The 13352-nt window shown below is 43.4% G+C and overlaps 1 protein-coding gene across 1 annotated transcript; it reads left to right on the forward strand.

The window, feature by feature from the left end:
• The first annotated feature begins 1300 nt into the window (after positions 1–1300).
• On the forward strand, positions 1301–11961 carry LOC120053652 (transmembrane protein 47-like). The gene is made up of 3 exons (XM_039000817.1): positions 1301–1656; positions 10626–10766; positions 10945–11961. Exons 1-3 carry the CDS (start codon positions 1431–1433, stop codon positions 11121–11123), a joined length of 546 nt encoding a protein of 181 aa, XP_038856745.1. The 5' UTR covers positions 1301–1430; the 3' UTR covers positions 11124–11961.
• Positions 11962–13352: the final 1391 nt, after the last annotated feature.

Below are 13352 nucleotides of genomic sequence, written 5' to 3' on the forward strand. Positions count from 1 at the left end.
CATTGGAGACAGAGTGGGTGATTTCAGTCTGCAAAAACTCAGCTTCCACCGAATCTGTTTTGCTTAGATTCAGCAGTGGTTTCACTTTTTTCACATCTAGAAAGTCATGGCTCTCTAGGTCAAGGGCACACAGGGCCTCCACCAGTTGGCCGTTGCATTCAATGAATCGTTCTGACATTTCACCAATGACAGCATCCAACATGCTGAATCAATCAATCAACAACAGCAGGTCGGGGACAAGTTAGCAGGTCCGATGAACAGGTCAGGGTTCCATAGCCGCAGGCAGAACAGTTGAAACTGGAGCAGCAGCACGACCAGGTGGACTGGGGACAGCCAGGAGTCATCAGGCCAGGTAGTCCTGAGGCATGTTCCTAGGGCTGTGCCCCATGGTGGTCGTAAACTTAAAGCCGGGGTCCGTCACCGCCTTCAGCAGCCATGTAGTCTCCAGTCTTACTTCTGTGTTGCAGGAACATACTTTTCCCCCCCGCTTTTTATGGAAACCCAAAGGAGTCACACCTAACCGACCAGTGGCTTTACATAGCCCCCCTAAACACACCTCGGCGTGCCGTGTCAGTTGTGCTGACACAGCACAGTGGAGATACAGATTTGTTTTGTGCCAACCTGTCACGCTATTTTTATATAGAGGCATAACACTAAGATGGAAGGGGATAACGTTTTAATTGAGGGGGCTAAGCCGCTTGTGCCCAGTGTGATGAGTAATTCAGTTTACAAGCTTAGGAAAAGCCTATTCATTTTTAGTTTATTTACTTATCACAAAATATAACATTTCACAGTGTCTAATCAAACTCCAGTCCATGATCACATTTGACTGTAATTTGAAATTGACCCTCAACACATCACCTATGGGTCTAAACATGATGGGAGTGAAATGAACGATGAATCATATGAAATAATTGCACTTGTCAGAAAACCCCTATGTTGATTGAATAATTGCGCTTGAAATCAAATGTGCAACTTTGGAATAAATTGCCTTTTAAAGTAATAATCAAATGTGTGTGGGAGTGGGACAGCCCCCCCCCCCCCCCCCCCTAAAAATCAATAATAGCTAATTACTGGATACTTCCTTGTGGAAATAAGAATCGGTTAGGTTCAATTATAAAAATGCGATTTCATATCCCCTGTTTCCCTCTGAGAGGGGGGGTAATAGGCCAACCTCTGGAAAGAGACTGACGGAAATCCAGTGGGCGTCCTAGGCACTAGGACCCTGCAGGTGCCTCTCTGTGATATTTCAGCAATGTTCAGTGCGGTCGGACGACTCGCATCAGCAGTAGTGATACGGTCGCTGCAGCAGCGTCCCTGACGCGCTGCCCACCCTCCACTCACAGCAGGGGAGAATTACGAAATTCTTGGTTTGAGACCCAACCGCCAGCCCACGGTCCTCGGAGAAAGATACTTTTGTTTACCATCCCATGGCTTCATCCGTGAGTGGAACGGAGGAGGTGCGCGTGTCGGCGTTGACACCGCTGAAGTTGGTGGGCTTGGTGTGCGTCTTCCTTGCGCTCTGCCTGGATGTCGGGGCGGTGTTGAGCCCCGCGTGGGTAACGGCGTATAACCAGTACTACCTGTCTCTGTGGGAGTCCTGCTGGAAGCCTGTCAACTCGGACACATGGCAGTGCAACACAACGCTCGAGACTGGTGAGAGAGACCTGCCTCGTGTTCACTAATGTCAATAGACCTATTACTACTATTACTGTTCAAAATGCCCATATGCATCTATACTGTGTTGATGTTGAGGTACAAATTGATAGGGTTCTATTTTGAGGACATTTTGAGGGATTATTTTTGTTTCAATGCCCATGATGATATGCTATGCATCCATTGAGGAATATATGAATTCAGAGATGAAAGGGGCGCCTGCTGCTGAGTCTACTGGTGCATCAGTACAATCACTGTTTATTTTTTCTCTGCTCAATAATAATTTATGTTGCAGCTAAAAGGTAAAGGAAAAAGCATAATTTTTCCCATCCAGTCTCTGTTATCAAATGTATGATGCACGCTCAAAAATGGGCTTTTCAAAGTTTTAAATAGTTTATTTCAAACTTAAAGGACTTGTTATAATTAATTATGGGCATATAAAATAGCCTTTACTTGCCCTCTTTTCTATTCGCCCAACCCACCACTAAATGATGTGGGAATTTTGTCCAGCTGGGGTTTATTGGGCTTTTGTTGCCGACAAAATGACCCTTTGTTGGGGTTCCTCTGCCGGCCAAGGAGCAAGGGCAACTTTGAGAAGCGAACTCCCCAGAGATCCAAATGCTGAGAGATTAGTAACCAGGGAAACAAGTGGCACATTCTAGAAACGCTGTTTTCCCCACTGAAAAGGGGACTTATTTTTCATCCAGCATGGAAGTTTTTGTGGAAAGAAACTGTATTTTGATTACTCAACCAGGTGTTCAATGTGTCTTTTTATCTAGTTTGTTGGCTGCAGATAGTGTGTTGTGCAGTCAATGAATAAGTGTTTTTGTTTGTCTGAATACACTGTTTTGTTTATGTGATGAGTATCCTAACTGAGGGGTCATTTTGGCACCGCTCCTCTCTCCTGTCACTCTGAGACAAAGTGCAGCTTGATTCCTTATAAAGACATGGAGTCTCTGTGTCACTAGCAGCCAGCATACCACAGTAACTGCACACAGCAAACTGCCCATTTCCTCAGTTTGGCCTTGCACTAGACTTAGGGATCAATTTGACTCACAGTAATCAGTCAGTCTCTCACCCCAATATGTAAGTTTCCTCAGTGTCATGCCCAGGGCATTAAACAAATGTTGTTTGTATTGTATTTACCCTGTTGGTGCACTTAATAACACGTTCTGCTGAGTTGTTGTGTATAGATGTGTATTCATATCCTACAAGCAGGTTGGTACACTCAGTAAGGAGTTCTGCAGGGTTGACGTGCATGCATTGATGTGCATACAGATGATCTGTAAATGAGTAACATTTGGATATTACGCTCAATCACACACATTCTCTATCTCTCTCTCACACACACACAGGTGTAGACAGTCTCAGGAGTGTGGCGCGTCTGTGTGAGACATTTTGCGCTGATGCCAAACCAGTGAGAGAGGAGAAACGAATGTGGAGTGAGTGTGTGCACTTAGCAGACACTACTCATCACTATTAGCGCTGATCTCAGTTCAGTCAGAGGTGAAGAAACTCTCCATAGTCTCCAGGTTCTGATCTGACACAGTTAATCCCTCTTATTGTCTCAGGCTGAGAGTAGCCCTGAAGGCCAATCGAGATTTTTTTAATAGAGATGACAGCCCCTTAAATACACATAGCGAGATGTAATTAATGATCAGATTGGATCTTGCTAATCTCCATTTCCATCTGTCATCATACAGAACCTAATCTGTATCCCAAATGGCTCCCTATTCCCTATATATTGCACTGTTTTCGACCAGAGCTCAGAAGTAGCCCACTACATAAGGAATAGGGTGTAATTTGGGACGCAGTCTTATATTAAAAGTTAGCCCTTCCTGTCCTTCTAGCACTGAGACCCCTGGCTGTATTTTTCTCACGCAGTATGTGTCTGTTCTAAATCTCTGAGCTTCTACAATGAGTTTCTGTATCCTGCTGTTACACAACTGATTGAGACTGATAACCACTGCAGTGGTTCCTGCAATTTCACCCTTAGTCAAAAACTTCTATAGGATTCCAATAGAAAAATCCTATCAGATTTTGGAACCAGTCCTATAGGATACATTTTGGAACGAATCCTATAGGACTAGTTCCAAATTCTGATAGGATTCCAATACGAGAATCCAATAGAAAAACCGTATCGGATCCTATAAAATCCCAGAGGAGTCCAATAGGGCTGGTTCCAAAATTTGATATGATTGAATCACTCCCATATTGTGGTGGTGTGTTGAAGAGGTCGAGAACCTCCGAGAATTATCACTGGCAAAGAGATGGAGATTGTGCTCCGGAGAGACACGGGAGACTGTTCCTCAGTTTACTGGTCTTTAATCTTGATTGTAGTTTAACATAAATGTTCAGTTTTCTGTGCCATATTTAGCTCTGATATTGTCCAATAAATCTACTGTGATCGGTCCAGAGAGGTTCCGATCTATGCGTAGCGAGGGGTGGTGTAAACAGAGGAAGAGTCGGCTTTTTAAATTACAAAAATCGAAATTATATATTTAATGTTTACAGAATGGCACTCGGCCGGTTCAAGAAAGGGGAAACAAAATCCAAGCCCGGTTCAGAGTACTTCACTTAGAAACCAAAAAATCTTTTCGATAATCATTAAATTATATTTTGTGCTAAACTTGGTTTTGGATCGCGGATAGAGGTATCACTCAAGGAAGTTCTTCCTCTTTTAAGCCGTCCTTTGTCTCTCAATGTCCTCTTCTGTATTTTTATCCTTTCTTCGTTCTCGATTTCTCCCTCTCCCCCTCCATTGTTCTCCTCGTGCGTAATTGCCTCCGTCCCTTCACCTGCGCTGGTAATAAGGGGCGTGTTGGAGGAATCCTGGAACGTTGGCGGCGATTCCTGGAGTGGGAATCTCTTCTAACCAGTGATATAGAAATGATCGGATTCAGTGAGGCCTTTGAATAGTCTTAGTTTAAACAATGTAAACACACCAACAGTTTGCCCTCACTCTATTGATTTCGATATGATGAGTGATTTAACAAAATAGTGTTGCTTTCGGCGTTGGCGACCCACTTGAAACAAAATGCAACAATCAACAATGTAGCTGTCTTTATAAAAGTTGTCCTGTAACCAGTGATATACAGTAAATATTCCCAGATTCCGTATGTTTTTTTTTTTTTTAGTAAGGTTAGTTTGAACAGGGCGTGCAACCGTTCTGTTCATTTATTTCAATGTGATATCAAAATGAGTGCTTGTCAAATAAGTGTTGCGTTCTCTTTCCGTTTTGGCCACACCCCCAAATCAAAACGCGTCACTCCAAAGTGTAGCTGCTCGTCTCCTGCAGGTGTTTCCAGGTTCCATGTGTTTTTGAGTTGTTAGTTTCAACAGCGCATGCAATTCGATCTCCCTTCTAATCAATATGAGTGATTTAATTGGCACTTGTCAAAACATGGTGCATATGCAGTTTATAAGGTGCTCAAAAAAATACTAATTCAAGTAATATGATTACTATTGTGGCATAAAAAATAAACTTTATTTAACCAGGTAGGCAAGTTGAGAACAAGTTCTCATTTGCAACTGCGACCTGGCAATGTATGTGTAGGTAGTAGCCTACATTTTATGTTTAGGTTTTCAAAACTGTTTATTGATGATTGTTTTGGACACGTCAAAACGGTCTTTTGACATTGGGATATTTATCAAAAGTTATTGTAACGGGAAGCAGCAACAGCATCATTTTCAACTTATGTTTTAGGAATTTAAATGGAACTTTCAACATTCATTTCCTGTAGTATTTAATTAGGTAACAACTGCTGAATGAGTCCAACCAAGTGATGTGATTGATTTATTTAGATCTACCAGAAATCATGAAAACGGGGTTGGCTTGCCTAATTATAAAGGCACATATATTTAGCAATAACAAACAAGATAAACATTCCTCATTTACTATAAAAATACAGTGACTCAAATAACATACTAAGCTAGAGTTGAGCTGACAGCCGTTTTGCACAGTTTCACTGATTTTAGTCATCAATCTAGCAAGAGGGCAATATTTTATTAATGTAGTGTTTCCCCCCTAGAAAGCTATGACCTTTGGGTTTTACCTGGACTTGTTTATTTATATCTGAGAAAAATAAACACTTTTCAAATCATATGGTCTAGTACACAATCCAAGTGTAATAAAACGTATACAAATATGATAAAAATATAAAATATATATATTCAATTCATTATATTCATACTTTATAATATGTCCATATATAGTTCTACCCAAAATATTTACTTATGACAACAAAATATAATTTATTGGGTTAAATAAAGGGAAACAAAACATTCTAATAGGATTTTGATTGGGGTTACAAAATCATACAAGATTTAGCAAAAACCTATAGGATGCAATCTGATTACTTTTGATTTACAATAAGAAAAACAAGTAGTAAAATAGGATTCTGATACAAGTGACACAAAATCCTATAGGGTCCAATTGCTCCCGAGTGGTGCAGTGGTCTAAGACACTGCATCTCAGTGCAAGAGGTGTACCTGGTTCGAATCCAGGCAGCATCACATCCGGCCGTGATTGGGAGTCCCATAAGGAAGGCACACAATTGGCCCAGCGTTGTCTGGGTTTGACCGGGGTAGGCCGTCCTTGTAAATAAGAATTTGTTCTTAACTGATTTGCCTAGTTAAATAAAGGTTACATATATATATTTTTTTTTTTAAGTCATCCAATAGTAATCTGATAGAGGTGCCACAAAATCCTACAGGATTGTGAGAATCCAATAGGATTGTATTGGAAAAAATCACTAATCCTATAGGATATTTTTGACTAGGGAGTTGCGGTCTGATAGGTAGAAAATGACCAAGATTACTGTCGATGACAATATTTCTAATTATACTGAACACAACATGTAAAGTGTTTGTCCCATGTTTCATGAGCTGAAATAAGAGCCCAGACATTTTTCATATGTACAAAAAGCTTATTTCTCTCAAATGTGTTTACATCCCTGTTAATGAGCATTTATCCTTTGCCAAGATAATCCATCTACCTGACAGGTGTGGCACATCAAGAAGCTGATTAAACAGCATGATCATATCTCGGGTGCCCCTTGTGCTGGGGACAATAAAAGACCACTCTAAAATGTCCAGTCTTGTCACACAACCCAATGCCACAGATTTGTCAAGTTGAGGGAGCGTGCAATTGGCATGCCGACTACAGGAACGTCCACCAGAGCTGTTGCCAGATAATTGAATGTTCATTTCTCTACCATAAGCCGCTTCCAATGTCGTTTTAGAGAATTTGGCAGTACGTCCAACCCGGCCTCACAACCGCAGACCATGTGTAACCACGCTAGCCCAGGACCGCCACATCCGGCTTCTTCACCTGCGGGATCGTCTGAGACCAGCCACCCGGACAGCTGATGAAACTTCTGCACAGACTGTCAAAAACCATCTCAGGGAATCTCATCTGTGTGCTCGTCGTCCTCACCAGTGTCTTGACCTGGCTGCAGTTCGTCGTTGTAACTGATTTCAGTGGGCAAATTCTCACCTTTGATGGCCACTCACACGCTGGAGAAGTGTGCTCTTCGCGGATAAATTCCAGTTTCAACTGTACAGGGCAGATGGCTTGTATGGCGTCGCTTGGGCAAACGGTTTGCTGATGTCAACGTTGTGAACAGAGTGCCCCATGGTGGGGTTATGGTATGGGCAGGCATAAGCTACGGACAATGAACACAATTGCATTTTATTGATGGCAATTTGAATGCACAGAGATATCGTGACGAGATCCTGAGGCCCATTGTCATGCCATTCATCCGCCACCATCACCTCATGTTTCAGCATGATAATGCACAGCCTCATGTCATAAGGATCTGTACACAATTCCTGGAAGCTGAAAATGTCCCAGTTCTTCCATGGCCTGTATACTCACCAGACATGTCACCCGTAGAGCATGTTTGGGATGCTCTGGATCGACATGTACAACAGCGTTTTTCAGTTCCTGACAATATCCAGCAACTTCACACAGCCATTGAAGAGGAGTGGGACAACATTCCACAGGCCACAATCAACACCCTGATCAACTTTATACGAAGGAGATCTGTCGCGCTGCATGAAGCAAATGGTGGTCCCACCAGATACTGAATGGTTTTCTGATCAACGCCCCTACCTTTTTTTTAAGGTATCTGTGACCAACAGATGCATATCTGTATTCCCACTCATGTGAAATCCATAGATTAGGGCCTAATGGATTTTATTTCAATTTGCTAATTTCTTCATATGAACTGTAACTCAGTAAAATCTTTGAAATTGTTCCATGTTGCGTTTTTATATTGTTGTTCAGTGTAGCGACAAACAGGAGTTAGTGAAGCTCCCACGGTCGGAGAGGCAGCCAATGAGGTCGCTGGAAATGAGAGGCTTCCTGTGATGACAGGACCATTTTTTTGTAGAAGCAATATTTGGTCCATGAAGGGAATGTTTGTTTATGTTCGAGCAGCTCGGCCTGTGGAATGATGTTTCCCCCCGACAAGAGTGGGAACTGTAGTTTAAGCAGCTTACACACTGTCACTTTCCCTCATTGTTGAATGGTTTGATCATTCCCGTCTGCCTTGCCATAGAGGAAATGGTTTGCCATTAAGTTTTAAGCCACTTAGCTGTGATTGTAATGAATATTATACATCTTCTATTGGCCTTTTTAATTGATATGTCCAACTATTCAAGCTATTTCTAACACGCATGCATCCACGTACCCACACAGACACACACACCTTTTCTAATTGAAAGACAATCTATTTTCTCTGATGGTATTTACTTTGCCATTATGCCTTTTAAGATAATCAACCTCATAACATCCCTTGTCTGTTTACATATACCATACCCCCACCAAGCCCACAGATTGTTGATGAACAAGTCTAGACTGTTGCTCCTAACAATAAAACATCTATACCACTCAGTGGTTCTTGTAGCCCACTCAGTGGTTCTTGTAGCCCACTCAGTGGTTCTTGTAGCCCACTCAGTGGTTCTTGTAGCCCACTCAGTGGTTCTTGTAGCCCACTCAGTGGATGTGAATGGAAGCCAGTACACCTCCCAGTTAATTAAGAGTGTCTAGCAGCTAGCTATAATAGACCACATTTACATGTAGTCAATTAGCAGATGCTCTTAACCAGAGAGACTTACAGCAGCAATTAGAGTAAGGTGCCTTGCTCAAGGGTACATCAACAGATTTTTTTTAAATTACCTAGTCAGCTCAGAGACTTGAACTTGCAACGTTTCAGTTACTGACCCAATGCTCTTATCAACTAGGCTGCCTGCCGCCTCTAAGACTAAGCTTGTACACATTCTATGGTGGAGGGTAAAGTTGCCCCACTAATGGTTAAGGTTAGGATTGGGCAAGGGGAAGCTGATCTGGGTCTGGGTAGCCATTTGATTAGATGTTCAGGAGTCGTATGGCTTGGTGGTAGAAGCTGTTTAGAAGCCTCTTGGACCTAGACTTGGCTTCGGTACTGCTTGTCGTGCGGCAGCAGAAAGAACAATCTATGACTAGGGTGGCTGGAGTCTTTGACAATGTTTAGGACCTTCCTCTGACACCGCCTGGTATGCCTGGTCCTGGATGGCAGGAAGCTTGGCCCCAGGTATGTACTGGGCCGTATGCACTACCCTCTGTAGTGCCTTGCGGTCGGAGGCTGAGCAGTTGCCATACGAGATGGTGATGCAACCAGTCAGGATACTCTCGATGGTGCAGCTGTAGAACCTTTTGAGGTTCTGAGGACCCATGCCAAATCTTTTCAGTCTCCTGAGGGGGAATAGGTTTTGTCGTGCCCTCTTCACATCTTGGTGTGTTTGGACTATGTTAGTTTGTTGGTCATGTGGATGTTAAGGAACTTGAAGCTCATTCCATACACAAAGTGGTTGGATATAGAAATCCAATAGTTTCTCCCCTCTGTCTCCCAGCCCCCTGTGTGTCTCTAGCCCCCCTCTCCTATCCTTGTTAGCATTCCAGCGAGGACAGAGTGCTATTCTAGTCTCTACTTTAGATGAGTGATTTGGAGTACTTCTTGAAACTGCTGCTGACTTTGCATCGAGCAGGCAGGAGGGACACCTATTATCCAGTCACCCAGAGAATAACGGTCTACTTCTGCACTGAGAGAGAGGGACACCTATTATCCAGTCACCCAGAGAATAACGGTCTACTTCTGCACTGAGACAGAGAGAGAGGGACACCTATTATCCAGTCACCCAGAGAATATCGGTCTACTTCTGCACTGAGACAGAGAGAGAGGAACACCTATTATCCAGTCACCCAGGGAATAACGGTCTACTTCTGCACTGAGACAGAGAGAGAGGGACACCTATTATCCAGTCACCCAGGGAATAACGGTCTACTTCTGCACAGAGAGAGAGGGACACCTATTATCCAGTCACCCAGAGAATAACGGTCTACTTCTGCACTGGGATTCATTAAGGGGCCTAGCAGTGAGAGAGAGCAAGAGATACAGTTTGTGTGTGTTAGTTTTCATCCATTTTTTGCTGTGTTGGGTACAAATGTGATTTTAGTGCAGGTTTAACATTCTTGGACCATACGCCACTCTGTTGACATGGATCACTAGGCTAATAACCCCCATGAAAAGATTTTCCTGGCAAACCTCTGTCAGATCCTCAGAATACTCTTCCCATGAGGAATAGGAAGCCTTCTGTTACCAGATGGTGTGGGTGGAATGTCAGACTTTCATGTCGATGGCTGTGTCATTTTTCACTGCGGCTGTGTACTTGGGCATGTCTGTGAGACTTCGCATTGCAATGTTACAAGCCATCTCTCTCGCTCTCTCGCGCTCTCTCTCGCTCGCTCGCTCGCTCTCTCTTTCTAGTCAATAAAATAGGGAGGTGCTTGAGTGCGTTCAGACTTATTTTGACCAATTTCTCTCTTTCAAATAGAGGTGCTACACTGTGTTCAGTACAGATACATAACTGAGCAGGGTTTTCTACACTCTCTCTCTGTGCCCCCCCTTTCTGTCTCTCCCTCTCAGACTGGCAGATTGCCACGTTGGCCCTGTTGCTGGGTGGTGCTGCCCTCATCTTGTTCTCCTTCCTGGTGGCCCTGGTGTCAGTGTGTGTCGGCTCCAGGAGCCGCTGCTACAGACCTGTCGCTGTCTTGCTGTCCGCTGCAGGTATGGCATGAATATATGCACACACATCTTCAAACAGACACACACACACAGTACATACATACTCTACACAGCATACACCCACAGTTTGTTATAACTAGAGAATCTTCATTTTTCTCTGATCTTGTCATTTCATGTGCTCCATTTCTTCTCTCTACTTCACTCCCTTACTCTGTAACAGTGGTGCTTCAGGTCTGCAGTCTGGTCCTCTACACCATTAAGTTCATTGAGACGGTTAGCTTGAGGATAAACCACGAGTTTAACTGGGGCTATGGCCTGGCCTGGGGGGCCACCATCTTCTCCTTCGGAGGGGCCATTCTCTATTGCCTCAACCCCAAGAACTATGAAGACTACTACTAAACCCTGCAAGAGGAGAAGAGAGCCCTCTACACAACTTCATGTCCCCCCCCCCCAAACTCACTGTGATAGCAGGCTATGCTCTGAACTTAGTCTATTCATTTTCTCTACCAGTTATATAAAACATTCACAGAAAAAATGTTGGAGAATAAACAACAGTAGTGTCTATAGGCTCCATTCAGACCATCATACAATTGTACTGTACCAGATGGTTGGCTCACAGGCTGAAAGGGCCACTCTTACTCACATTATGATGTTGTGTTCTCCAAGAGAATCTCTGCCTGTGTTGTGACTGATGTCTGCTATAGGCTAAGTGGTTAGGCTGAAGAGCCAATCAGACAGTTCAATGGAATCCTAATGTCCAATCAGATACATCAGTGAAACCATGTCAGGTCCCCTTTATGATAGGAACTTCAGCAGGATTTGGCAGGCACAATGCTTTGTTATTAATGACCAATCAAAGGGACCGGTGAGAGTGATGGACATAGACCAATCAGAGAGCAGAAGGATAGTCCAGGTGGACAGATTGATCTTGAGGAGGAAAGAAGTAGAATATGAGACTCATCTAAGGAAAGGAATCAAGGATGCATACCTTCACCCCCACTAACATACTGAACAAAAATACAAACACAACATGCAACAATTTCAAGGATTTTACTGAGTTACAGTTCATATAAGGAAATACGTAAACTTCAATTAATTAATTAGGCCCTAATCTATGGATTTCATATGACGGCAGGGGAGCAGCCATGCGTGGGCTGGGAGGGCATAGGCCCACCCACTGTGGAGCCAGGCCCAGCCAATCTGAATAAGTTTTTCTCCACAAAAGGGCTTTATTACAGACAGAAATACTCCTCAGTTTCATCAGCTGTCCAGGTGGCTGGTCTCAGATGATCTTGCAGGTGAAGAAGCCGGATGTGGAGGTCCTGGGCTGGCGTGGTTACACATGGTCTGCGATTTGGACGTACTGCCAAATTCTCTAAAATGATGTTGGAGGAGGCTTATGGTAGAGGAATTAACATTAAATTATCTGGCAACAGCTCTAGTAGACATTCCTCCAGTCCGCAAGCCAATGACACGCTCCCTCAAAACTTGAGAGATCTGTGTGTATTGTGTGACAAAACTGCACATTTTAGAGTGGCCTTTAAAGTCCCCAGCACAAGGTGCACCTGTGTAATGACCATGCAGTTTAATCAGCTTCAGATATACCACACCTGTCAGGTGTATCTTGGAAAAGGATAAATGCTCACTAACAGGGATGTAAACATTTGTGCACAAAATTGGAGAGAGATAAGCTTTTTGTGTGTATGAAAAACTTCTGGGATCTTTTATTTCAGCTCATGAAACATGGGACCAACAGTTTACATGTTGCGTTTATATTTTTGTTCAGTATATTTGTGATTACCTTTGTCTTTCTTTAATCTGTGGTAATCTAAAAGAGGACTGGATGGGTTCAGGCAGGCAACATAGAGTTTAACTAGTGGTTTTCTTTCACATATCCTGCCCCTCTAGATCAATTCATATGAAGGGGAGGTGACAAGGAGAGGAAGCCACTATAGACTATTGGTACACACCCCAATGCCACAAACAAGAGATGGTATAATTGATTAGGCCAGAGGTCACGACACATTCCAGGCAAAGTATTACTGGTTAAACATTAGCTCAGGCTACACACAACCATTAAGTAGCAGTTAGGCATAATCTAAGATTGTGAGGCCTAACCCCAGCTGTGCCGGGTTCAGATAACAGCAGATGATATGTAACTATGTACAGTAGTTTGAGTTGGTTTTGTGTATTAAATGCTTTAATATAGTGTAGTAGATAAGGTGTGAAGAAGGCAATTGACCAGTGTTGTAGTGTGTGGGGCCTGAAGTGATATGATCAAACAGCCAGTGGAGGCTGCTGAGGGGAGGACGGCGCATAATGGCTGGAACGGAGCGGCGTCAAACCATGTGTTTGACGTATTTGATAACACTCCGCTCCTGCCGTTACCCCAAGTCCGTCCTCCCCAATTAAGGTGCCACCAACCACGTGTGCACTCACATACTTCCCATGTGATGCCTCTTGGTCCACACTAGAAATCTCCCAAATGGCACCCTATTCCCTATATAGTTCACTACTGACAAGGGGCCCTGGTCAAAAGTAGTGCACTATGTGGGGAATAGGGTGCCATTTGGGACACAGAGCTCAGTACAAAGACCTCTTAATACTGCACTATTATAGAAAATGTTT

This window comes from Salvelinus namaycush, chromosome 9 (assembly GCF_016432855.1).
Source record: "Salvelinus namaycush isolate Seneca chromosome 9, SaNama_1.0, whole genome shotgun sequence".
NCBI lineage: Eukaryota > Metazoa > Chordata > Actinopteri > Salmoniformes > Salmonidae > Salvelinus > Salvelinus namaycush.